This window comes from Macaca thibetana, chromosome X, assembly GCF_024542745.1.
Source record: "Macaca thibetana thibetana isolate TM-01 chromosome X, ASM2454274v1, whole genome shotgun sequence".
In the NCBI taxonomy this organism is placed as follows: domain Eukaryota; kingdom Metazoa; phylum Chordata; class Mammalia; order Primates; family Cercopithecidae; genus Macaca; species Macaca thibetana.
Genome location: NC_065598.1, coordinates 23,344,202 through 23,371,916, shown reverse-complemented (window position 1 = coordinate 23,371,916; position 27,715 = coordinate 23,344,202). Strand labels below are relative to the sequence as shown.

General features: G+C 41.5%; 2 protein-coding genes across 6 annotated transcripts in view; both read right to left on the bottom strand.

Annotated features, from left to right (window-relative positions):
• SAT1 (spermidine/spermine N1-acetyltransferase 1) overlaps positions 1-27,715 on the bottom strand; it is a 599,966-nt gene that overhangs the window by 96,361 nt on the left and 475,890 nt on the right. The gene's annotated exons all lie outside the window — the stretch shown is intronic.
• On the bottom strand, positions 3,419-26,529 carry PRDX4 (peroxiredoxin 4). Of its 3 annotated transcripts, none has more exons than XM_050777377.1 (7): positions 26,071-26,529; positions 18,937-19,054; positions 15,209-15,325; positions 11,040-11,162; positions 8,145-8,275; positions 6,947-6,981; positions 3,419-3,531 (listed from the first exon to the last, which is right to left on the bottom strand). In XM_050777377.1, exons 1-7 carry the CDS (start codon positions 26,267-26,269, stop codon positions 3,481-3,483), a joined length of 774 nt encoding a protein of 257 aa, XP_050633334.1. In that variant the 5' UTR covers positions 26,270-26,529; the 3' UTR covers positions 3,419-3,480. The 3 variants fall into 3 exon arrangements, with proteins under 3 accessions (XP_050633334.1, XP_050633332.1, XP_050633333.1); XM_050777375.1 differs by lacking the exon at positions 26,071-26,529 and adding an exon at positions 22,757-23,111; XM_050777376.1 differs by lacking the exons at positions 3,419-3,531; positions 26,071-26,529 and adding exons at positions 3,746-3,811; positions 22,757-23,111.

Genomic DNA, 27,715 nt, shown 5'->3' with positions numbered 1-27,715 from the left:
CTGCCTCAGTCTCCTGAGTAGCTGGGATTACAGGTGTCTGCCACCACACCCGGCTAATTTTTGTATTTTTAGTAGAGACAGGATTTCTCCATGTTGGTCAGACTGGTCTCAAACTCCCGACCTCAGGTGATCTGCCCGCTTTGGCCTCCCAAAGTGCTGGGATTATAGGCGTGAGCCACTGCACATGGCCTCCTATTTATTTACTATTATTATTATTATTTTTTGAGACAGAGTCTCACTCTGTTGCCAAGACTGGAGTCCAGTCGCGTGATCTCGGCTCACTGCAACCTCCGCCTCCTGGGTTCAAGCAATTCTCCTGCCTCAGCCTCCCCGGTAGTTGGGATTATAGGCATCCACCACCATGCCCAGCTAATTTTTGTGTTTTTAGTAGAGACAGGGTTTCACCATGTTGGCCAGGCTGGCTCAAACTCCTGACCTCAGGTGATCTGCCCGCCTCAGCCTCCCAAAGTGCTGGGATTATAGGCGTGAGCTACCGCATCTGGCCTTATTTACTATTTTTTAAATGTTTGTGGGCAGGTCATCTCTTGATCTATTATTTTGGGTAAGCTCCTACTGTTGTGGCATTGTTCTGACCTCCTGCTGTACAGGCAGCTACTAAATGATATGGGTCTCCTCCTTTCCTTAGTCTCTAGAATGGGTTTTCTCAGCATTGCCACAATTAATATCTTGGAGCAGATAATTCTTTGTTGTGGGACTGTCCTGTGCATTGTAGGATGTTTAGCAGCACCCCTGGCCTCTACCCACCAGATGCCAGTGGTGTTTTCAGTTTTGATAATAAGAACATCCCACATATTGCCATGTCCCCTGGCGGCAAAATCTCCATCCCTCCCCGTTGAGAGGCACTGCTTTAGATTTGGTAGGTCAGTATCTTCTGGGACTAGGTCTCTAGTAGCTGCATCCTGGTTAGGCCCAGGGTCCATCCTCTCCAGGAGGGCAGGGGACTATCCTTTCTCAACTCTTTTTCCAGTCTTGTAAATGGCCACATGAGACCATCTTTAAGATGTAAGCTTGGACTTACGGACTTTCAGAAGTCAGCTCTTCGAAGGGATAGTTTATAAAAGGCACTGACAAAAGGGGTGTATTTAGTGCTATTTTATTCAGAGGCTATTTATATCACCCAGTTAATATGAAAAGTGGTGAGAGGCCAGGCGCTGTGGCCCGCACCTGTAATCCCAGCACTTTGGGATGCCGAGGTGGGCAGATCACTTGAGGTCAGGAGTTCGACACCAGCCTGAGCAACATGGTGAAACCCCATCTCTACTAAAAATACAAAAATTGGCCAGGCGTGGAGGCACATGTGTGTAATCCCAGATATTTGGGAGGCTGAGGCAGGAGAATGGCTGGAACTTGGGAGGTAGAGGTTGCAGTGAGCTGAAATCGTGCCACTGCACTCCAGCTTGGGTGACAGAGTGAGACTCTGTCTCAAAAAAAAAAAAAAAAAAAAAAAAAGTGGCAAGTCAGGGTATGTATCTTCACTTACTTGTGAGTACCAAGATACTACTATTCTATCAGCACCCGCTTCAGTAATCAAATACTGAGCTCCTCGGTGGCAGAAATTTGTTATTTGGTCATTGATATATGCCAAGTGTTTAGATGCTCAATAGTTGCTGAATGTTGAATGAAACATTAATGACTGGTTTTTTTGAGTGGACCTACAAATAGCTCTCCTTGTAAACGATACTAAAATAAACAGGAGGCTAGAAAACCTCCAAAAAATGGAAACTATTAATCAAGAAGATGCTGGTGCATGCTTGTAGTCCCAGCGACTTGGGAGGCTGAGGCAGGAGGATCGCTTGAGGCCAGGAATTTGACGCTGCAGTGAGCCATGATTATGCCACTGCATTCCAGCCTGGAGTGTATGTGTATGAATATATACAGACACATAAATACATTGATGTCAGAGTGAAACCCTCTTAAAAAAAGGGATACCAGCTTATTTCATGAGTAAAACATTTGTACTTTTTAGATTGGAAGGAGGAAATCTGCATATAGAATTCCAATTGTATTGGGCCTATTGACAAGGTTATCACAAACCTGTTTAGATATCAAAGTACTAGCAGTCTTCAACTTTACTAATAGATTGGTTTATAAAATGTAAACTGTAAATTAGCATTAGAACATACTCTGCTATAGAAAAAGGTTATAAATGGCAGCTGGATTCCCATGTATCTACAAATCACCCGCCATTTGTGACAGAACTCTATTTCAGCCAGAAGCCCAGTAATTCCCCCACCACTTCTAGTGATGGCCTTTCCCCGGGAGAAGGGCTTTTTGTATTAAGAGAGGGGATGGCTGGGCACAGGGGCTCATGCATCTTCCCACACTTTGGGAGGCCGAGGCAGGTGGATTGCTTAGGCTCAGGAGTTCAAGACCAGCCTGGGCCACATGGTGAAACCCCGTCTCTACAAAAAACATAAAAATTAGCCGGGCATGGTGGTGCATACCTATAGTCCCAGCTGCTTGGGGGGCTGAGGTGGGAGGATTGCCTGAGCCCAGGAGGTTGAGGCTGCAGTAAGCTGTGACCATATCTATGTACTCCAGCCTGGGTGACAGAGTGACACACTGTCTCAGAAACAAAACAAAACAAAGAGATTAGCAGATTAGCATGGAAGACAGATAGCAAGAAGTTAATTTTCCTGGGTACCTGGTCTCTTAACTATGTGGCATGTCTACAGATAATGACAATAAAGTAATTGCCATATTGGGGTGGCAAATGGGGTGATGAAGTAGCACTGGAGTTCAGGTTTGTATATGGTCATTTGTTAAGAGTTAGTTATATGTATTTAAGGATTCAAATTTTGCTAAACTAAATATAAATATCTAACTTGTTATTTATAAATTTGGTACAAGCTGAAGATGTAAATTTAGAGATGGGGGCGGGGGCAAAAGGCTTTATGTTATTACAGAGCAGTGGGCCATGGGGCCAGCTATTCCTATTACTGTGGAAGGTGAGTGTGCTCACAACGTGTTCTTTACCGCTACCCTCAAAGCTATGGAGAGGTGAGCCACAGTAGAGTGTTAAGAGCTCAGAAACTAGAATTAGCCTGTCTGGGTGCAAGGTCGGATTTTTGCCTTTGCTAGCTAGCTATGTGACTGTGGGTAAGTAATTTACCTGCACTTCAGTTTCCTCATCTCTAAAATAAAGAACTCAATGAGTTGCTGTGAGGATTAAATAATGCCCCTAACCTGCTTAACACAATGCCTGGCACATGGCATATACTCCATAAATATCATTATTGCTGTTACTCAGTTTGATTCAATCTCCCATTTCTTCCTTTGGAAAGACAGAAAATAACTGCTTGTCTTTTGACATCAGTGTCTAACGCTAACGCTAAATATCTTTGGACTCTGACGTGGATCTTTATATTCTCCAAGAAATTACTACTGCAACACAATGTGGTAACGAAACCGTGAACTTTATTGAGAACTTTCAAGCATCATAACTTGAAGAAGTATTTCTCAATTCAGTTTATCGAAATACTTCAGCTTTCCAGCTGGATCTGGGATTATCTGTTAAAACACAAAAAAAGGAAATTATTCATTTTAAATAAACATAATGAGTAGTCTGACATTAGTTGCCCATGCCTTGAGTAAAAATTATTTTTGTGTATCAGATTGTATATTTAGAAAAAAATGAGATTTGTCCTACCTACTAATTTCGGCTATTCCAAAAGACAAATATTTTTATGTATTTTTTGTGAATAAATTAACATCTGTACTCAAGCACCCCAAAACTTACTTACAGCTCTTCTCTTGGCCACCAGGCTTTCATGGCATCTTCAGGTTTGATCTAATTAAGTCAAACACATTTAGAGAGCATGGCTACAGATGTTAATGTACTTTAAAAATCATCTGCTGCTAAAATGATGTTATGCCACAATTATCTGAAAAGGAGGCAGGTGTTCACTATGGGCTTACTAAAGTCCAGAATACAACTTTTAAATCTCAAGCTGCAAAGTAAAAAAAAAAAAAAAACCCAAAAAAAAAAAAAACCCAAAAAAAAAAAAACACCCAAACTCAAATACATCAAGCACTACTGTCAATAGTTAATGAATACTGTTGTGTTCCCTCCAAGAGCATCACAGCCTTAGAAACCTGTTAGACTTAAAAAAATTTCCAGGCTGGGCGCGGTGGCTCACGCCTGTAATCCCAGCACTTTGGGAGGCCGAGGCGGGTGGATCACGAGGTCAGGAGATCGAGACCATCCTGGCTAACACGGTGAAAGCCCGTCTCTACTAAAAATACAAAAAATTAGCCGGGTGTGGTGGTGGGCGCCTGTAGTCCCAGCTACTCGAGAGGCTGAGGCAGGAGAATGGCGTGAACCTGGGAGGCGGAGCTTGCAGTGAGCCGAGATCCTGCCACTGCACTCCGGCCTGGGCGACAGAGCAAGACTCCGCCTCAAAAAAAAAAAAAAAAAAAAAAAAATTTCCAATATATTTTGACCTCACATTAACTATGTTACTTGCTAGTTATAGGTAAAGTACATCTATCTTTATATATATAAAAATAACTTATTGTAACTTTTGTAATTGACTGACTCTGAATCAATTTCTGATGGGTTTGCACAACAGGTTTGCCTTTGAGGTCAAAGTTAATGTTACAATAGCAAACTTACTCATCTCTATGTTGATCTGATGGATCTCAAAGGGGATTTGAAATTATACATTAAAGGTACTTTGAACACTAGGTACCTTAAAAGTATAAATCAGTCAGGTTAGTTTACATTTGTTGATTATGAGGCTTATAGAAAGAAATACAAATCAGAAGCTGCTGGCTTAAGCAGCAGCTTAAGGAGCCTTAAAAAGCATTTCAGACACATCTTCAAGGTAGGGGGCACTTCCCCCTGGAGGTGCAGCAAAACCATCTGTGACTGATGAATAACATCTCCAATCACAGGCATGTGCTAGGTGTCCAAGTTCCCAGAGATCGGTGAGAGCTCCCAAGAAGTACAATTTAACTCTGAAAGGTATTACAGGATGAGTACCGGACATTTCAGAAAACATGTTGACTATTTAAATGATTAACTTTTGGGGGCCACAAATCTCTGAGAATCTGATGAAAACTATGGATTCTCCCTCCAGAAGAATGCATACGTGTTATCACATACTGTGGTGGTCATTCTTTTTAATTTTATTTTTGATCGACAAATAATAGTTGTATATATTTATGTGTTTGGATATTCTTTCAACAGACTTGCTATATGGAAACTATTCAAAGTATTATGATAGGCAGTATTTATTAGTGAACAACACAGCCGAAGTCCCTGCCCTTGGAGTTACATCCTAATTCTAATTTTAGGTTGCGGTAATAAATGCTTTTACAAATAGGTTGGTTGGGCCAGGTGTGGTGCCTCATGCCTGTAATCCCAGCACTTTGGGAGGCTGAGGTGGGTGGATCACTTGAGGTCAGGAGTTTGAGACCAGCCTGGCCAACATGGTGAAACCCTGTCTCTACTAAAAATACAAAAATTAGCCAGGTGTGGTAGTGCACGCCTGTAATCCCAGTTCCTTGGGAGGCTGAGGCTGGAGAGTCGCTTGAACCTGGGAGGTGGAGGTTGCAGTGAGCCAAGATCAGGCCACTGCACTCCAGCCTGGGTGACAGAGTGAGACTCCGTCTCAAAAAAAAAAAAAAAAAAAAAAAAAGTTGGTTGGAGGATGTGTAGGGTGGGGATAAAGTGGTGAGGAAAGACTTCTAAGATATTTGAGCAAAAATGTGAGCAAAGAGAGGGAACTAGTCATGCAGATGGAGTACAGAAAGAACGGCAAGGGCAAAGGCCCTGAGGCAAGAATCAGCTTACCAAGTTCAAGGACCAGAAAGGGGCACACCTGAGGTTAGAGCGCAAATTTCTACCAGTGGTTATCTATGGCTAATGGTACTTCTCTTTGGTTTGCTAAGGAAGGAAGTCTTAGGAGTCTATATTTTTCTATTACCCAAAGATAATGATTTCCTCCTCTAATGCTCTAGTATCTCCCAATTTCCTAACTGCAGCTTGTGTAAAACTCTTGATTTTTAGAAGATAAACATATTCTTCCTAAAAAGGTTCAAGCAAGTTTCTAAATTGTATTTTGGCAGGAGAGTACTTCAGGGATTGTCTATAAATTATACAGCCTCCTGGCTGGGAGCAGTGGCTCATGCCTGTAATCCCAGCACTTTGGGAGGCTGAGGAGGGTGGATCACTTGAGGCCAGGAGTTTGAGGCCATCCTGGACAACATGGAGAAACCCTGTCTTTACCAAAAAATACAAAAATTAGCTGGGTGTGGTGGTGCAGGCTTGTAGTCCCAGCTACTTGGGGGGCTGAGGCATGAGAATTGCATGAACCCTGGAGGCAGAGGTTGCACTGAGTCCAGATCATGCCACTGCCCTCCAGTCTGGGCGACAGAGCAACACTTGTCTCAAAAAAAAAAAAAAAAAAAAAAAATTTTACAGCCTCCTAAATGAAAGAATATACGTGTTTCAATCTCTTCTTTCTTCATGACAAGGAGAGAATCATTATCTTCAGTATTAATTGAGCTAGATTTTCTCAAAACTTCTTACTATGCATAGAAAGGTTTTGTTTGTGACTGTTTTCTTTGTCCAGAATACAGGAAGAAATTTGATACATGACCTATAAGACTTCTGAATTATTCTACCAAGTCTCCCCTCTGCCCTTTTTTTTTGGAATGGTGTATTTATCTGTATACTTGGCTTTAAAGTTCACAGCATCACGCCCCATATTCTGCTTTCTCCAGTTTCAGCTACTCTTCCTACAGGCCAAAGAATGTCTGTACTCTGATTTCTGCTTAGCAATGTTTACTTCATTTACAAAATCAAGACAGTTCTAGTAACAAGGAAAGATTATTCTAAGGTTAGCATGTTTTTTTTTTTTTTTTTTTTTTTTTTTGACTCTAACCATCAACTCAACATAAAAAATATATATATACTTACAGTTTCACTACCAGGTTTCCAGCCAGCAGGGCAGACTAAAAGAAACAAAAAGAGGCAGAAGACATTTTAAAAACAGAATTCAGTTACCTCCAGCAACTGACTTTTTCTGTTTCTACATGAGACTGAAGTTAACAGAATATACTAATAAGAACATTTCCAGACCACCGAGCACATGACTTCTATTAGCCTCCTGTTCACACCAAGGAATTTTAGTCATGGAGCTTATCAGCAGGCAGCTAATCTATTTTCATTTTTAGCAATTGTGTTTAGTTACATTAAAAATATAAGAAATCGAGTTGATTGCCCCTCTAATACAGTTGGAAAGTTTGGGAATCTGGTGAGCTGGAAGGCCTAGGCATGGCAAAAATTCCTCCAAATTTACATAAACTTCCAGTTAGCTTGTTTGCCATGTTTCCTGCAGTACTTTGTACTGATGACATGATTCACTATTTGTCAAAAGAGACTTTAGAATGCATCCTGACTCAGTGACTCAGTGACATTTTTAAAAGGAATATATGTGTTCTATTTTAGCAAAATGATGAACTTGTAGATTACAAATGTGATACTGAATAAGCCCAGAGATTACATTATTATACTTCATCTTAGCTGAAAGGCAGAAAAGTGATCAAGGATTATTTAAAGGCTAAATTCAATAATACAAACAGGCAAATGAAAACTACATCACTAAATATTGCCAGATTGACACATTCTAAGCTTGCAGAAACATAATTTTAAAAATTGCAGTAGCAGAAACTTTTCTCTTTGAGTTTTATCAAAAAGGACTATGCAAATAGTGAATATTTTTGCATCTTATTTAGTAAGCAGAATACATTAGTTTTATACACACACACACACACACACACACACACACACACATATATATACACATATATATTTGATTTTTAGTAGAGGTGAGGTTTCACTGGGTTGCCCAGGCTGGTCTCGAATTCCTGAGCTCAAGCAATCTTCCCACCTTGGCCTCCCAAAATGCTGGGATTTCAGGCATAAGCCACCATGCCTGGCCTGATATTTTGTTAAAGCACTTTAAATTATAATTTGGTCTGTTAAAAAGATCTGCTAATAATTTGTAAATAATCAGAAAACTGTGGAAATATCCAAATTACTTTTATGATAAGAAACCAAACGAATTATGTTATCTTTCAAACTAAAAAATCAAAAGGTTAGAAAGGAAAGGTACCTTCTCCATGTTTGTCAGTGTACTGGAATGCTTGAACCAAACGTAGTGTCTCATCCACTGATCTACCCACAGGAAGATCATTCAGAGTAATTTGTCTTAGGATTCCTTTGTCATCAATAATGAAGAGACCTCTGTAAGAGAAGAATGGTAGAGGTGAGGCCATTTCTTCTATGTATTTTGAATTCCTACACCATCCACGCAGAAGGATGCTATACAGAACAAACACCACACTACCTACCTACTCCAATGGTACACACACACACACACACACACACACGTGTGCGCATATCCCTCCCTCAATCTAATGTATAATTTGGAATTATCACTGTAAAACTGCAGCTTTAAAAATTTGTTTTTGGCTAAGAAATGTACCATAGTATTTACAGTTGTTGAAGATAATCTGGCTTTTAAAAACTATACACATATGTGCATGTATTATTTTGAAAATAAAAAATAATTTTTAAATTTGTTCTCAAACGGGATCTCACTCTGTTGCCCAGGCTGAAGTGCAGTGGCATGACCTCGGCTCATTGCAGCCTCAACCTCTTGGGCTCAAGTGATCCTCTTGCCACAGCCTCCTGAGTAGCTGGGACTACAGGTGTGTGCCACCACACCCGGCTAATTTTTGTATTTTTTGTAGAAACAGGGTTTCATCATATTGCCCAGGCTAGTCTCAAACTGCTGGACTCAAGCAATCTACCTGCCTTGGCTTCCCAAAGTGCTGGGATTACAGGCATGAGCCACCGTGCCTGGCCTTAAAAAAAAATTTTAAAAAGAAACTAATGGCTCAAATCAAATAATATAGCTAACATTAGATAATTTTACTTGGTTAATGTTCAAATGATTCTACATTTTAAAAATGCCTCAGTCTTTTTTGGGGCATATTTACTCTTGGAAATTAACTTAGTAACAGACTTTATGAAAGCAGAAAACATTAAAGACTTAGCAAGTACAAAAGAGGGGAAATTGCTGGTAGCAATACATGATACAATACAATGAACCTTGAGAACACTATGCATGAAAAGAGGCTAGTCATAAAAGCACATATTGTAGGATTCCATTTATATGAAATGCCCAGAATAGGCAACTATAGTGACATAAAGTAGATTTGTGGTTGCCTAAAGCCAGGGGAAGTGGGTTAGGGGAAACAGGGAGTGATTGCTAATGGGTATGGGGTTTTTTGGAGTATGAAAACATTCTAAAATTGTGGTGATGGTTGCACAACTCTGTAAATACACAAAAACCACTGAAATGTATTCTTTATTTTTAATTTTTTTAGAGACAGGGTCTCACTCTTGTTACCCAGGCTAGAGTGCAGTGGTGTGATCATAGATCATTGCAACCTTGAACTCCCAGGCTCTAGCGATCCTCTTATCTCAGCCTCTTGAGTAGGGGGACTGCAGGAATGTGACACCACAACAGGCTAATTTAACAAAAAAAAATTATTTATTTTTTTTGTAGAAGACAAGGGTCTGGTTATGTTGCCCAGGCTAGTCTCAAACTCCTGGGCTCAAGGGATCCTCCCACCTCGGTCTCCCAAAGTGCTGGGGTTTACAGGCATGTACCACCATGCCCAGCTGAATTGTATTCTTTAAATGGGTATTGTATTATATGTGAACTATATTCCAAAAAAGTTGTTATAAAAAACACAGGATTATAAAATACTGACACTTTCACATAAAACATATAAGAAAAACTATTGGCAATACAAAGCAAATCAGCAATACAACCAAATTACAACACGCTAAAATTGCCCCCTTTTCAAAGAATTCTATTAATGTTTGTTAGCTCAAGTAACCCAGTGAGAGTATCTGGGTAAAATATTTCCTTAATTTTTCCTACTCCAAAGACACAGGTTTGCTAAGTAGTATGACACTTGTATTTAGAAAAAAACACTACTGGAGTCAGTGTGGTAAAAAGGAAAAAGAAATGGACAAGGAGTTGGGGGACCTGGATTTAAGTCTGGGCTCTGCAATTAAATAATTATATAACTTTGGCTAAGATCACGGAACTCTATGAATCTGTCTCTTTTATTTGTAAGATGACAGAGTTGGTGAAAGATCTCTAAATAATCTTCCAGCTTAAAAGTCTATGATGCTAACATAGTTTAATCAGGGCTAATATAAAGTAACATAGTTTAAGTTTAGTAGTTTATTTTAAAGACTAATAGAACAAAGTAATATTTCTGTTTTTTTTTTTTTTTTTGAGACAGAGTCTTGCTCTGTCACCTGGGCTGGAGTGCAGTGGTGCGATCTCGGCTCACTGCAACCTCTGCCTCCTGGGTTCAAGCGATTCTCCTGCCTCAGCCCCCCGAGTAGCTGGGACTACAGGCATGTGCCACTACACCCAGCTAATTTTTGTATTTTTTAGTAGAGATGGGGTTTTACCATGTTGGTTGGCCAGGAAGGTCTCGATATCTTGACCTCATGATCTGCCCGCCTTGGTCTCTCAAAGTGCTGGGATTACAGGCGTGAGCCACCATGCCCGGCCAATTATTTATTATTTTTGTCACTTCGTCGCCCAGGCCAGAGTGCAGTGGCATGATCTGGGCTTACTGAAACCTCCGCCTCCCAGGTTCAAGCAATTCTCCCACCTCAACCTGCCGAGTAGCTGGGACTATAGGCACACGCCACCATGCCCGGGTAATTTTTGTATTTTTTGGTAGAGACAGGGTTTCACCATGTTGGCCAGGCTGGTCTCAAACTCCTGACCTCAAGTAATCTGCCCACCATGGCCTCCCAAAGTGCCAGGATTACAGGCCTGAGCTACCGTGCCTGGTCTCAAAATAATATTTCTTGATCAAAATTTGTTCTTCTATTTCATAAATAACATCTATTTCAAGGAGGATTATAAACATGCTTGGATTTGTCATAATGTAAAACCACTGAAAGGTACCTAAGAGTGTGGCCTGAGTCCTCTAGGTATACACCATAGTCCTTTGAGATCTGATGGGTCAAATCTGAAAGAAGTGGAATCCTTATTGGCCCAAGTCCTCCTTGTCTTCGAGGGGTATTAATCCTGTAACAAACAGAATGCTTACCTCTCAGAGCTAAGTAAACAGCATATATTAAAACAGCACTCTTTCTCTATACATGCACATGCACACACATGAACAAAATACACACATTCTTTCACTAACAAAACAGGCTAATATACTTTGTTTTGCTTTTCCCATTTAATATATTCATATCCTTTAAACATTAAAAAAAATATATACACAACACATATTTATTTTATGTTTTTGAGACGGGGTCTTGCTCTGTCTCCCAGGCTGCAGGGCAGTGATGTGCTCATAGCTCAGTGTAGCCTAGAACTTCCAGGCTCAAGCGATCCTCCTGCCTCAGCCTCCTGAGAAGCTGGGACTACAGGTGTGCACCATCTCACTGGGGTAATGTTTTAAACACTTTTTTGTAGAGATGGGGTGTAGCTTTGTTACCCAGGCTGTTCTCAAATTCCTGGCTTCAAGCAATCCTCCTGCTTCAGCCTCCCAAAGTGCTGGGATTATAGCCATGAGCCACTGTGCTCAGCCTACAACACATTTTTGTTTTTTCTGAGATGGAGTCTTGCTCTGTCGCCCAGGCTGGAATGCAGTGGCATCATCTCGGCTCACTGCAACCTCTGCCTCCCAGGTTCAAGCGATTCTTCTGCCTCAGCCTCCCAAGTAGCTGGGATTACAGGCGTGTGCCACCACATTGGCTGATTTTTGTATTTTTAGTGGAGATGGGGTTTCACCATATTGACCAGGCTGGTCTTGAACTCCTGACCTCAGATGATCCACCCGGCTTAGCCTCCCAAAGTGCTGGGATTACAGGCATGAGCCACTGTGCCCGGCCTATAACACATTTTTAATGTATGGATACACAGATATTCCTTGACTTATGATGGGGTTGTGTCTTTTTTTTTGAGACGGAGTCTTGCTCTGTTGCCCAGGCTGGAGTGCAAAGGCACGATCTTGGCTTATTACAACCTCCGTCTCCCAGGTTCAAGCGATTCTCCTGCCTCAGCCTTGCGAGTAGCTGGGATTACAGCTACTCGCCACCACGCCCAACAAATTTTTGTATTTTTAATAGAGACGGGGTTTCACCATGTTGGCCAGGCTGGTCTTGAACTCTTGACCTCAGGTGATCTGTCTGCCTCAGCCTCCCAAAGTGCTGGGATTACAGGCCACTGTGCCCAGCAGGGGTTATGTCTTGATAAACACATCATAAGTTAAAAATATCATTAGCTAAAAATGTATTTACTATCCCATAAACCCACTGTAAAGTTGAAAAATTATATGTCGAACCATCCTAAGTCAGGACCATCTTTACTATATTTTACTAATCTCCATGATGGAGATTTAAACCATTTACCTTTTTTTGCTTTATAAACACTGCTGAAAACATCCTTGTATTCTTACTTTTATACACTTGTCTAATTGATTTCTGAAAGTGAAACTGATAGATCAAAAGACATGTAGTATCATAAGCATGATCTCAGTAGTGTGATCATAAGACAAAGCCTTGAAGAGATAGACAGGATACAAATGGATGACATTTTAACATTCTGAGAGACAAAGAAATGCAAAGTCCACTTGAAACAGTGAAGGAAGTTAGTTATAATATCAGATGCATCAGTCTTCAGTACAGGTTGTGTATCCCTTATCAGAAGTGCTTGGGACCAGAAGTGTTTTGGATTAAGATTTTTTCTGATTTTGGTATATCTGCATACTTACTGGTTGAACATCCCTAATCTGAACTCTGAAATGCTTCACTGAGCATTTCCTTTGAGCATCATGTCAGCACTCAAAAAATTCTGAATTTTGGAACACTGTGGATTTCAGATTAGGGATGCTCAATGGGTATTCTGTAACTTGAAACCAGGAGACATGGGCTGATGCTGTAACAGGAGGGTACTGACACAGCAGACAGAAAACAAAACGACATTGCTCCAGATATCTGGAGCCCAGTTCTGACACCCAAGTAGAAATCTCTGGTTGATGTGAAACCTATCCAGCTGAGAATGTATCCCCAAATTTCCTTGGGAAAGCAATCCCAAATTATTTGGGATGACATAACTTTTTCCTTAGTGGATATGCATTTTAATCCTCGGAAGATTTAGAATTACTACAGAAGTGATGAAGCACAGCCCAGGCAATATGGCAAGATTCCATCTCTACAAAAATAAAAATTAAAATAGGCATGGTGGTGCAAGCTTGCAGTCCCAATTATTTGGGGAGGTAGAAGGACTGTTGGAGCCCATGAGTTCAAGGCTGCAGGGAGCTATGACTGATTGTGCCACTGCACTCCAGCCTGGGCAACACAGTAAGACCCTGTCTTTCTTTTTTTTAAAGGAAATGATAAAGCAAATTAAGCCTATATTTTAATTTTTTTTTTTTTTTGAGACAGGATCTCACTCTGTTGTCCAGGCTGGAGTGCAATGGTATGATCTTGGCTCACTACAGCCTCGACCACCTAGGCTCAAGTGATCCTTCCATCTCAGGCTCCCGAGTAGCTGGGACCACAGGCACACGCCACCAGACCTGGCTAATTTTTTAAATTTTTTGTATAGATAGGGTCTCACTATGTTGCCCAGGCTGGTCTTGAACTCCTGGGTTGAAGTGGTTCTCCTGCTTTGACCTCCCAAAGTGCTGGGATTATAGGTGTGAGCCACCATGCCAGGCTATTTTAATATTTTTATGTTATATTAAGAAATAATCAGTACATATTTATATATTATTTATAATGTTTAAGATAATTTGGCACATTAGAACTACGTAAGTATTTGGGAAGGTTTGTCTAAAAATTGAGATACTTAAGGAATTCAAATATATTAAACATATAACTGCATTTAAAAATACTTATGGGAATTAATTTCTTAGGGAAATGTAATTAATTAAATTGTAGCTCCCCAAGCAATGAAAATTTGTTATACACACACACAGATTATAAATGAAAAAAAAGCTCGTGTTTTAAATTTGTAACTTTAATAAATTGAATATTATGTTTTAAAACCAAAATAATTCTGAATCTTTTGTTTGTTTTGTTTTTGAGATGGTGTTTCACTCTTGTTGCCCAGGCTGGAGTGCAATGGTGCAACCTCAGCTCACTGCAACCTCCACCTCCTGGGTTCAAGTGATTCTCCTGCCTCAGCCTCCTGGGTATCTGGGATTACAGGCACCTGCTACCATGCCTGGCTAATTGTGTATTTTTAGTAGACATGGGGTTTCTCCATGTTGGTCAGGCTGGTCTCAAACTCCCCACCTCAGGTGATCCGCCTGCCTCGGCCTCCCAAAGTGCTGGGATTACAGGCGTGAGCCACTGTGCCTGGCCTAATTCTGAATGGTCTTTATTGTGCACAAAGTTTTCTGCACAAGACTGTGGACACTATTAAAAACTCGTATTAACATGTAAATTTCCAATTTTGAGACATGTTGCCCAACGGCTCTCCAGAAATGCTAAGTAGCTGTGTGTGAGTGCCATTTCTTCAATTTTTGTCCATAGTGGATAAATTTTTTCAATCTTTTTAAATCTTGGCCAAACAGACAGGGAAAATTGGCATCTCTTGTCATTTTATTTTGCAATTCTTTACAATGAATTTAGGTAGAACATCTTTTTATGATTAATGAATTTAAAAAAATTTTTTTAAATTAATTTAAAAAAATTATTGTTTCTTGAAAATTGTAAAAGCTGAGTTTGACTATACAACTGTAACAGAGAAATGGCATATTTTAAAGATTTTTTTTCCTTCAGCTTATGGTAACCCAATTTATCATAATAAAGTAATCATATAATTCAGTGGTTTTCATTATAGAAATCACATCTACTGCATTTAACTTTTCCCCTAATTTTGAAATGTCCTATAAAATCCTTAAGCATTTTTACTATTGCAGCTGATTATATTACTCTTCTCTCTTTTTTTAACCCAGAAAATGTGTAGAGGCATGTATTACTCTTAGATAAATCTATTCCTGAATTGCCTGATAAATGACTATATTCTTATTGTATCATATCAAGATTTATCTGCCCATGCTTTAAGAGTAAATCCATTCTTTTTTTCTACAAATGTAAGTGTAAGATACTGACCAGGCCAAATGGGTAAACTGTGAATCAACAGAGCATGCTACCACTTCAGTATTTATAGATCTGAATTCTTCAAGTCTATCACCAAAAGCGATAATTTCAGTTGGACACACAAATGTGCTGAAAGGTAAAACAAACAAACAAAAAAAATCAGTATTCTCCAAATAAGCATATACCTAAACTTTCAAATGACAATTTTTACAAATACCTTTAATAATAAAAAAGCACATTAAGAATAATTTTATATTTGAACCTTTTCAAAACTGTCATTTGATCAAATATTTAATAAAGAAACATATTACAGAGTTCTCAACTACATCTCAATAAACTTTCTTATTACAACTTAATAGATCAGTAGTCAACCAGTGTTCCCTTCTCCCTTATAGCAATAGCCACCCCCCATTTTATTACTTTTATTTAATAATACCTTTATTTATATAGTACTTTACAGCTTTCAAAGGATCTATAAACATTTTACATCATTTCACTATTTTTTTTTTTTTTTTTTTTTTGAGACGGAGTCTCGCTCAATCGCCCAGGCTGGAGTGCAGCGGCGCAATCTCGGCTCACTGCAAGCTCTGCCTCCCAGGTTCACGCCATTCTCCTGCCTCAGCCTCCCAAGTAGCTGGGACTACAGGCGCCTGCCGCCACGCCCGGCTAATTTTTTGCATTTTTAGTAGAGACGGGGTTTCACCGTGTTAGCCAGGATGGTCTCCATCTCCTGACCTCGTGATCTGCCCGCCTCGGCCTCCCAAAGTGCTGAGATTACAGGCGTGAGCCACCGCGCCCGGCCACTATTTTTTTTTTATATTCCTATACCAACCCTATGAACTAGATGCATCTATCTGTATTTTGGAGAGGAGGCAATGTTTTCCAGTACCCCCACCCCTCCTTTCTTGATAAGGTCCTCTTCCACCTTGTCTACCAGTCCTGTGCAGCCAGGGATTTTACACCTTAATATCCTCATGTTGTCAGAAGGCCATGTTTAGAGAATATTACTAGGGTGGCATTTTTTCAAACCATGGTAGGGACTCCTTAAATCAACTGAGTTCTAAACAACATTTTTAAAAAGTGAAATCGGATAAAAAATAGGAGACTATATCATATATAGTAAGGGTAAATTATGAAACATATGTTTGTATATACAAATACATATATATGTTTGTCTTCAACAGTGATATTCAAAATATTTAACAATCTTAACTCAAAGCTGGCTTTTATTCTGGAGGTTTCTGAAAGGGACCAGGCAGGAGGACTAACTACTTGGGGAGGGAAGGGAAGTGGCTATTTACCACATGATATGAGGGTTTTTCAGCATTTTAAGGAGCATGGCTGTGCTGGTGCATCCAGACGGAATGTTGCTGTATATATATGTGCCTGTGTACTGGCTGGCAATGAAAAATGTATTTCCTACTGTGAGACATGGTCAAGAAAGTTTGAAAAACATAGACTTCGGGCACAAGTTCCTATCAGAGACCAATACAGGATTTTAACATGTTTCAGCTGTTCAGGTACAGCACTGTCATGTCCAAGTAGACAGTTCTAATCTAGGATGATGTCCCTGGAAACCTGGGCTATAAAATGTATTTTAAATATTTTCTAAGGGGTAGGAATGGTCAGCCTCAGCTTTCCTTTTTTTTTTTTTTTTTTTGTGGTAGGGTCTCACTCTGTCGCCCAGGCTGCAGTGCAGTGGTGTGATCTCAGCTCACTGCAACCTCTGCCTCCCGGGTTCAAGCAATTCTCCTGTCTCAGCCTGCTGAGTAACTGGGACTACAAGCACCCATCACCACGCCCGGGTAATTTTTTTTGTATTTTCAGTAGAGACGGGGTTTCACCATGTTGGCCAGACTGGTCTAGAACTACTGACCTCAGGTGATCTGCCCATCTCGGCCTCCCAAAGTGCTGGGATTACAGGCGTGAACCACTGCGCCCAGCCTTTGCCTTTCTTCTTATTTCAAGGAATGCTACCTAGAGATACATTTGACCAACTTCTTAGTGAAGACAGAAAAAGTTTTGGCAGGAAACTGAAGGGTTACGTTTGTAACTTTCCTCCTTGTAGACTGTGGCAAATGCCCCAGAATTCTTCCTTCTCTAACCAGGCACAGTCCAGCATTACATGAAAACAGGAAGAAGCTATCTTAGCTCCTTGTCCCAGAAGACCACTGCTAACAACATGCTCCAATTAACTATCTCTTACCCATTATGGAGTTATGAATAACAATGGAGAAACACAACATATTTTTCTGCTACATTAGACTAATTTCCAAATTCAGGGTGTTGTATATATTTAACATACATGTTAACTTTCTGGTTTTATAAACATGAATTTAGAAGGCCTGTCATTTTTTATGTTTACTGAAATTTCTATATCTGGTTTCTATTAGAAATTAAGCTATACTTAAAAAAATCAAGTCACAGTATGAGTTGATTAGAAAGAAGCAAGTTCTTACTAATTTAAAAGATTATATATTATGCAGACTCATAACTTTAGTCTCAATGTAATAATTTTCATGAGAATTCTTCCTATTTGGCTTAGAGCGGGGGTTGGCAAACGGGTCAACAGCCCAAATCCAGTAGAAAAAATTTGTTAATCCCTGGCCTAGAAACAACCTATAGAAGTGAGCTTAAGTATACCCTCCCTGCAAGTTTAAATATGATCTATGTGGTTCTAGATTAGTCCTAATGGAAAAAGGCACAGTGGCAAAGATACTTTTTTTAACCAAAAAGTAAGTTCCAAGAGAATAAAAGATAAAAATTGACATAACTCTTTTTGGTCTCTTTTCACTTTCATGAGTTTTGAAAAACACTCAAAATAGTGTTTTGCAAAATAAAATTAAATCCTCAATGTGAATAAAGCTGTAGGAGTATTTACTTTTAGTCAACTTTCTGACCATATACAAAAATGCTCACTGTCACAGAGTTAAAGAAAGACGAGAAACAATAAGCATAACATATACACAGGTGTTATTCCTTATTCCTTAAGCAGTATATAGTATTTTCAGCGAAGTGTTCAAATCCCAGAAAAGCAACAGATGCAGCAAAGAATAAAAATGGAAAAACCACAGTTACATGGTATCACTAGAGAAAATGGCTTAATTTTCTTTTTCTTTTTTTTTTTTGAGACGGAGTCTCACTCTGTCGCCAGGCTGGAGTGCAGTGGTGCAATCTCGGCTTACTGCAACCTCTGCCTCCAGGGTTCAAGTGATTCTCCTGCCTCAGCCTCCCGGGTAGCTGGGACTACAGGTGCGTACCACCACACCCAGCTAATTTTTGTGTTTTTAGTAGAGATGGGGTTTCACCATGTTGGCCAGGATGGTCTTGATCTCTTGACCTTGTGATCCGCCAGCCTTGGCCTCCCAAAGTGCTGGGATTACAGAATTATTTTTCTAATTAAGAGGGATACATTAAAAAGAATTATGGCATAAGTCTTGCTATTAAAGCTTTCTAAAATATTATCAGTCCATTTTCTTGCCTTAGTAGGTATAGCTTAATGAATATATTGTAGCTTTCCTCTAATTATTCCATTATAGCATAATCATGTAGACATAAGTATTGAGGTCGATGTGTTATGACTCTGAAATATATGGTAGATGTTACCATTTTAAATACATTTCTTTACTTCAGCTTGCCTTTTTAAAAACCAAGAGCTGAACAAAATTTGTTTGATATTCCTAAAAAACAACTGATAAAGACTGAGATTTTACTAGCTGCTATTTACATGTATTACTTACAAATCAAGTGGGTAGAAGAAAAAAACCAAGTATTTCCCACGATAATCAGTTAACTTCAGCTCCTTAAATTCTCCATCGATCACAGCTGTTCCTTCCCAGTAGGGCGCTGGCTTGGAAACTAAGAAAGAAAAATACATGATGTTCTGTAACACTTAGAAAGTTGGTGGAATGGTAGAAGGACATCTTTAGAAAATCACTAAAAATCAGGGCTACCTTTAGATCTCTTTGGCAGTCTGGTGAAGCTTACAGACTTCTTAAAAGAGTGTTATTGAATGCAAAAAGGAAAATACATAGAATTACAAAAGAAACCAATTGTATTTAAATGCAATTATCAAAATATTTTTTTAAATGGTGATATCATAATACACGTGCTCTGTAACACTTCAAAACTGCAAGATCTAGTCGTGATCTGACAACTTAACTACCTAAGATAACGATGAGTGAAGATGGTGTTTCAGGACACCTGCAATAACCATAATGTAGCAAGAAAATAACTGTGGTTCTATTGGTGAAAGGTACAAGTACTGCTGAAGCTAGTGTAGTTTGTTGCTGACATTCATAATAGAAGGAAACACTAACTTTCAGATGGGGGTTAGTGAAAATAAATACTTTTTTCCCCTATTCATGCCCACAGACCCCTTAAATTCCACCCTGCACTAAACCCTCCTGGATACTTCACTATAGCCCCGCTTCAAGTTGTCAACTTCCTACATTTCAAATAATTAGATTCTCCTTTCTCTAATGGCAGTCTTCCAGATGTACTAATTTAGTTCGTCCAGCTTCTAACCTACACATGGAGGACCTGCAGCAGATGAGGCTACACAAAATGAGGAGGGAATGTACAAATATGTCAGGCCAGAAGTGTAAAATCCCAAACCATGGGATCATTTTCCTAGAGGGCTTTGAAAGAAGACTCCCTTGAACAGGTTTCAAGTGACCCAATGGTTCAGTTGAACAGTTCATGCCGCTGTCTTGTAAGGGCATACAGTAATTTTAGCCAACACACTTAGATAATAACGCACTTCATGCTCTGTTAACACATTCAGATAGCACTTATACTTTCAGACCCTTTATAAACACTGAGGGCAATACTTGCTTCCAAGTTGGCTAAGGTTCCTAGAAAGTAAGGCTTATACTTTTCTGTAACAGCCACCATTTATGGTCACTCTGAAATAGAGACAAACAACATGAATTTCTCTTAAAAATTAATATATAACATATGATTACTTATCTTGAGCCAGCATCCTACCTCATATATATAATCCTGATCTGATTAGGTAAAGGCCAGGAGGGAGAAATAGACAGAAGGGTATTCAATTATATATACTTTAAATAAATTACTTAAAATGCTACTTAAGTGAAAGGTTATAATAATTTTCATGATCTATTACAATGATGTGCCCTAATGATTTTAGCATACTGGGAAAACCATATTTGAAAAATAAATTTTGTTCTGAAAATTGATTTTGGAAATATTTGGTTAAGAATGGTAGTTACTTTGCTAAGATCTATAAATGGAATTCCCAAAGCAATCCCTTGCATTTATCAAAAAAAACACACATTGTCTTGAATATAAATTTCATAATTAACAGAAAGATTCTGGTAAATGCAGAGAAGTACAAAGAATATTTAAACCCTCTCTCTCCATAACTCCCATCAACTTAACTACTGTTAACATTCTAATGTCTGTTTTTCCAGTCCTATTTTTAAAAATTTTATTTATTTATTTTTTTGAGACAAGAGTCTCAGTCTGTTGCCCAGGCTGGAGTGCAGTGGTGTGATCTGGGCTCACTGCAACTTCTGCCTCCCGGGTTCAAGGGATTCTCTTTCCTTAGCCTGCCCAGTAGCTGGGATTACAGGTATGCGCCATCACACCCGACTAATTTGTGTATTTTTAGTAGAGATGGGGTTTCACCATGTTGGCCAGTCTGGTCTCGAACTCCTGACCTCAGGTGATCAGCCAGCCTCGGCCTCCTAAAGTGCTGAAATTATAGACATGAGCCACCACGCCTTGGCCTTTCCATGCTTTTTTAAACACAAATTTGCCACGTTGCATCCCCGCCTTTTTTCCCTCCTTAAAGGAAACAGTAAATTAATTATGAACAGTTTTTGATATTACTAAAAATTATTTGAAAATATGGCCTTAATGGCTCCATAATAGTCTTTACTAACAAAAGTCTTTGTATCTTTAATTCTAGATAAGCCTACATGTGACAGAGAAATGTAGTAAACAACTAAAATGTTAAGTTTTGCTGGTAAAGGGAAAGCTTTGAAGTAGATTCGTTTCCTATGGAAAATATATGTAATGCAAGTAAACACTTAACTGGCTGACATACTTAAAATACTTTCCCAGGCAAGTAAAACCAGTGGGGCTTGGAAACACTGTGATTTTAAAATTTAAGACTGGTTTTCTTAAAAATCCCAAAGTAGGCCGGGCGCGGTGGCTCACGCCTATAATCCCAGCACTTTGGGAGGCCGAGGCAGGCGGATCATGAGGTCAGGAGTTCCAGACCAGCCTGGCCAATATAGTGAAACCCTGTCTATACTAAAAATACAAAAATTAGCCAGGTGTGGTGGCGAACGCCTGTAGTCCCAGCTACTCGGGAGGCTGAGGCAGAAGAATCGCTTGAACCAGGGTGGCGGAGGTTGCAGTGAGCCAAGATTGCCCCACCGCACTCCAGCCTGGGTGACTGAGCGTGACTTTGTCTAAAAAAAAAAAAAAAGTCCCAAAGTAGTTAACTTTCAGTAAGTAAGAACTGTAAATGTTTAAGAGGACAAAACAGTTTTTCTCATTTATCACTCCCAACCCATCCTAAGTCATAACAACATTCCATTTAACTCTAGGGATTCAGAATTGTGAAGCATTACTTTTTTCACTGAATATTGGCATGGAACATGCTGTAACTGAACCATAAAAGCCAACTGCACACCACAGAATGTCAAATGATCTGTAGGAAAAGCAGGTTACTGAATAGCAAGCAAGAGACAGCCTTTATCTATAGCCACTGTTCACTTTTGGTTAATTTTAACATCCAGATGTAGCAGGCCACAACTTTCACAGTATCTACTTCGTCTGACGTGTCATTCCTGAAAGTGGCCATTAGCTTTGTACACTGGACAGAAATGCAAATAATCAAAAACCAAATTGGCAGGACACAAATTTGCCACGAGGTTTATCATCAACCCAAATGCATACCTCTAACCTCCTTTCCCCTCATTTCCCTCAAAAGTACACACTGTAATAGGTTCTTCATGTCTGAGAAACTTAAGGAATATCCATTAACTACATAGGCTTTGGGGAAGGTGGCTTTTACTAATAATCTTTGTAAGATGCAAACAAAAAGGAGGAAAGAAAAACGAAACGTTTGACCTCCTGAGCACTGTGTTTAGCAACTGTGTTTAGCAACTTTTCTGTTTAATCAAACTTTTTGTGATTCAACCTATCAATGTCTTCCTTCGCTGAAACAGTACCTGAAAAAGACGGGATGTGCTGCGGGCACTTTGAGATGTTTCAGGAACTGTTTCAGTTTGCCCAACATCCTCGATGCAAACTCGGGACTAGGGCCACCCACTTTCCCTCAGCTGCGGCTTTTGGGGTAACCACTACCTCTTCTAAAATCTGATCAGTGGAAACCATACCTTTCTTCACAGCTAGAACTCCCCTTTATTCCCTTCCCCGCCCTCCTAGGAGAGAACCAGGCCCGCCCAGGGCCCGGAGGCAGCGTAGGCGGTGCCGCCCAAGCCCAGACTCCGGGGGTGTAACCGGGGTACACGTGTCTCCGGAGTCTCCCCTCCCACCCTCTGGCGGGACGCCACCTACTCTTGGCTTTGCTTAGGTGCAGGGAGTGGTCGGCGACCGATACCCGGGATGCCTCTCCCGGGTACACTTGTCCACCCGCGTAGAAGTGGCACTCCTCTTCGCGGGTGCGGGGCCTGTCCTCTGTCTCCCAGCCCCGCACAGCTCCAGCCGGCAGCAGGAACAGCAGTAGTGGCAGCAGAAGCAGCCTTCGGTGCCGGCCTTGGGCCGGAGTTGTCGCGGCTAGCAGCGGCAGCGCCTCCATGACCACGCGAGCGCAGAAACACGTCCCTTGGCGCGAGCGCGGCTTCTCCCGCCGCCAGGCAGCTACAACCGCGTGCACGACGCCAGCGCGAGCCGGGGCGCGGCCTCGCGAGACCTGCTCCGCCCCCTCCCTCCCCCCTCCGCCCAGCTCACCGCCCCGCCACGTGGGCGCCGGCCCCGCCTCCCCTCTCCCAAGCCTGCATTTGCGCCTGCGTCCCGCGGCGGACCAGGATCTGGAGCGTAGTCCAACTCTGCAAAGGCTGCGACAAGGTCTCCTGACCTTCGCGCTGTTTTAGACATCCTTCCACGCCCATCTCTTCCACAAAGCCTCACCACTGCACACAAGCCCCCACAAGCGGAATCTAGCCTATATGCTTGTGAATGGCTTGCATTTTATACTTCTAATAAGCTCTTTAAGAGTCACTTAACATTTTAAAAAATTATGTTTGACAAATCGTAATTGTATACATTCGTGGGATGCAATGTGATATTTTGAAATATGTATCCAATGTGGGATGATTACATCACATTAATTAACTTATCCATCGCCTTGTTTACCTATGACTTTTATGGTGAGACATTTCAAATTTACTCTTATTCATTTTGAAATACACATTATTATTGACTGTAAAATTTACCCTGCTGCTTACCAGAGGCTGGACAGTAGGGAAGGCGGGGAGAGAGGGAAGGAATGGGGAGTTAGTTGTTGGTCAAAGGTTACCAAGTTCCAGATAGACAGGAATAAGTTTCAAGATCTAATATACATTTACTAATTTTTTTCTCGAAGTGATTTGTGTGAACAGTGCCATGATCTGCACTACTTGCAGCTCTTTTAAGTGCTGGAAAAACTTAGAGAGGATAGGTCTAACCATTTACTTTCCTCCAGCCGGCAAGGGTGAACGGCAGTTTTTGGTGACCTAATCTATTGTTTCAAAGGTAGCTTTTTTATTTATTTTAAATTTAAATGAAGACTTGAAAAGTTACCAGAAAACTCTCCCAGCAGTGTTGTTCCTTCTTCTGACAATTGCCCCATCACCCAATCCCTGGCCTTTTCCTTGCCCTCCCCACCCATCTCCCCCTCTGCAACCTGCTGTGTGCGCCTGCCCTGTCTTCCCTCTGTGACCTGCTGTGTGCGCCTGCGCACTGGGGGCGGGCCCAGGCCACCGAGCGTCCACCAACTGGACTAAGACCCCCTTGTGTCGTCACCTGTGATTGATCTCCTGCACTCCCACCCTCAGCACTGTTTTAGACTCCCGTTCATCCTTCCGGGCCCATCTTGTACACAGAACTTCGCAGGTGACTGGCCTCGCACCCTTGCCCGTGACAGGCCTCCAGCCTTTGCGCCTTTGCCTGTGACAGGCCTCGAGCCCTTGCCGGTGATTGGCCTGAAGCCCTTGCTGGTGACAGGACTCACGCCCTTGCCCATGACTGGCCTCGCACGCTTGCTGGTGACAGGCCTCGAGCCTTCGCACCCTTGCCCGTGACTGGCCTTGCGCCCTCAGCACTGTTTTAGGCCTTCTCATCCTTCACACCTATTTCTTCCACAAAGCTTCGCCCATGGCTGTCTTCCCACCATTGAAGGGCCAACGACCCTCGCCGCCAGCACTTGTTAGACATCCTTCCACGCCCATCTCTCCCAAAAAGCCTCCTCATCCCACGCCACCCCCTGCCCCTCAAAAGGGAAACTAACCTTTCTGCCTCTGAATAGCTTGCGTTTTATCCCTGTAACAGACATTTCTTATTATTTTCCTTGCAGTGATCTTTGTGAACAGCCATGACTCCTCTCTCGAGTCGGAGCCCTTTTCAGGTCCCCAGAAAACTTGGGGAAGAAAAGTCTAACCTGAAAAGCCATATCCCTAGACCATTTCTTCTCTTCCAGCTGGAAAGGAACTGTAGAGCAAACAGGCAACGTTACAACTTAACCCTGCGTTAGGTGTGTGTGTTTTTTTTTTTTTTTTTTTTGAGACAGAGTCTTGCTCTGTCGCACAGGCTGGAGTGCAGTGGCATGATCTCGGCTCACTGCAACCTCCGCCTCCCAGGTTCAAGCAATTCTCCTGCCTCAGCCTCCTGAGTAGCTGGGATCACAGGTGCGCGCGACCACGCCCGGCTAATTGTGATCCACCCACCTTGGCCTTCCAAAGTGCTGGGATTACAGGCATGAACCTGTATGATCCAAGGGTGCACTCTGTCTTCCTGCAAGTACTTGTTATCTTTCTTTTTAAAAGTTTTAAAAATTTTTTGTGGCTACATAGTAGGTATGTGTGTATATATGTGCATATATATATACATATATATATTTGTGGGGTATATGGGATAGTTTGATTCAGGCATACAATGTGTAATAATCGCATCATGGTAAATGGTGTATCCATCACCTCAAGCATTTATCATTTGTGTTACAAACAATCCAATTATACTCTTTTAGTTATTTTAAGGTATACAATTACATTGTTATTGACTATAGTCACCCTGTTGTGCTATCAAATACTAGGTCTTATTCATTCTAACTATATTTCTGTACCCACTAACCATCCCCACTTTCCTCCCCAGGACCCCACTACCCTTCCCAGCGTCTGGTAACCATTCTTCTACTCTCTATCTCTATGGGTTCAATTGTTTTAATTTTTAGCTCCCACAATTAAGTGAGAACATGTTACGTTTGTTTTCTGTAAGCACCTGTTATCTTTCTGAATCCTGCAGAAACCTTCCTAAGTTTGTCTTTCCTCTACTAGACTGTGGGCTCTCTGGGGCTGAAATCAACATGTAATTGGTCTTTGTTTCCCAAAGAACGTGGCCCACAGTAAGCAACTGACATTGCAAACACCTGATTTTATAAATAACACCTAATATGCCAAACAGCCTCAGTTTCAAATTGCTTTCACATATTTTATCCTTACTCTTGTGAAACAACCCTTTGTGGCAGATAGAAAAATCTCCCCCTTCCAAGCTCATCCCTCACCCTAGTTCTGCCCATTGTATACTCTGCTTTCTGCTTCCCAGACCCTGCTTCCTGGAGGTAAAGGATGAAAAAGGTGACGCTAGCCTCCTTCTGCCAAGGGAGGGTGTGTCCTTACCCATAACATTATCTGGCAGCTCTTCACTTTCTGGTGGCTCATAGATAGGAGGCCTCTGACGAGGTGGCTCTCGCTCCCAGTCTTCTCCTCCCCTGGCCTCCTGTTCCACGTGGAAGGGGAGTGGGACTCGGGGGGCTCGGGACTGAGTCCCAGGGATTCGGTTCAGGCCTATGCCCCGTAGTCGGCTTCGGTGATCCATGGTGACTATTGGACAAACAGCCACAAGCCTCAGTGAATTCTAGGCCCAAAACTGGGCCTCTAAGTTTGGACCTGGGAAAGGAAGCTTGAGGAAAGCGTTATGTCCCTACACCTCTTTGCTCTGGGCTGAATTGAGATGCTCTAGCTGGCAGCAGGGACTGCCCACCAAGTGGGCCCCTGTGGCCCACTGGAGAGAGTGACCAGATCGGCCAGCTCTCAGGCACCTACTGTTCGTCCCTCAGTTCTGCTGGAGCCCCCTGGCAACTGACATTCTGGGTGGCAGTTGCTCTGAATCCTTTCATCCAATGATACTTGTGCAGACATTGTGATGTCACAGTGACATCAACAAGGAAGCTTGAGGTGGGGGCCCTGCCCTCAAGATACTTACCATCCAGCTGGTGTCAGTAGCCCATATTAATAATACAAAACCATCAGAGACAGGGGGAAGGTTCCAAATCCAGGATGCACCTCATAAACACTTGGGGAGGTTAAAAACATTCTGGCTGGGTGCAGTGGCTCACACCTGTAATCTCAACATTTTGGGAGGCCAAGAAAGGCAAATCACCTGAGGTCAGGAGTTCAAGACCAGCCTGGTCAACATGGTGAAACCCGGTCTCTACTAAAAATACAAAAATTAGCCAGGCGTGGTGGTGCACACCAGTAATCCCAGCTACTCACGAGGCTGAGGCAGGAGAATTGCTGGAACCTGGAAGGCGGAGATTGCAGTGAGCCGAGATTGTGCCACTGCACTCCAGCCTGGGCAACAGAGTGAGACTCCGTCTCAAACAAACAAACAAAAAACAAAACAAGCAAACAAACAAAACCATTCAAGTGCTGTGATTACAGGCCCAGAAGTGATGTTTCTTTCGTTTATTTATTTCGTTTTTTTTTTTTTTTTTTTTTGAGACAGAGTCTTGCTCTGTTGCCCAGGCTGGAGTGTAGTGGTGCGATCTCAGTTTGCTGCAACCTGCGCCTCCTGGGTTCGAGTAATTTTCATACCTCAGTCTCCTGAGTAGCTGGGATTACAGGTGCGCACCACAATGCCTGGCTAATTTTTTGCATTTTTTTTAGTAGAGATGGGATTTCACTGTGCTGGCCAGGCTGGTCTCGAACTCCTGACCTTGTAATCTGCCTGCCTCGGCTTCCCAAAGTGCTGGGATTACAGGCATGAGCCACCAAATGATGTTTCAATAGGTTTTTGGGGAGGCCCCAAGCATTTTTGGTTTCACAAATGGGCACAAATAGGTTTCACAAATGGGCAAATTAAGTACCACCACTGATGGCACAGGTTGTGGAGTCAGTTGTTTTTAAATTCAAATCGGAGCTCTGCCATCTATTGGCCTTGTGGCCTTGGTAAGTTTATTTAACCTCTCTGAGCCTCAGTGTGTTCATCTGCACATGGAAGACAATAATAGTTTCTCCATGTTGTGAAACTGAAGTGATAGGG

Coding starts and splice junctions, on each gene's coding strand:
- PRDX4 (XM_050777375.1), bottom strand. CDS start 22,997: ATGGAGGCGCTGCCGCTGCTAGCCGCGACAACTCCGGCCCAAGGCCGG. Junction 15,326..18,936: donor TTCTTCTACCCACTTGATTT/GTAAGTAATACA, acceptor TTTACCTTTCAG/CACATTTGTGTGTCCAACTG. Junction 3,532..6,946: donor GGAAACCTGGTAGTGAAACT/GTAAGTATATAT, acceptor GTGTTTTAACAG/ATAATCCCAGATCCAGCTGG.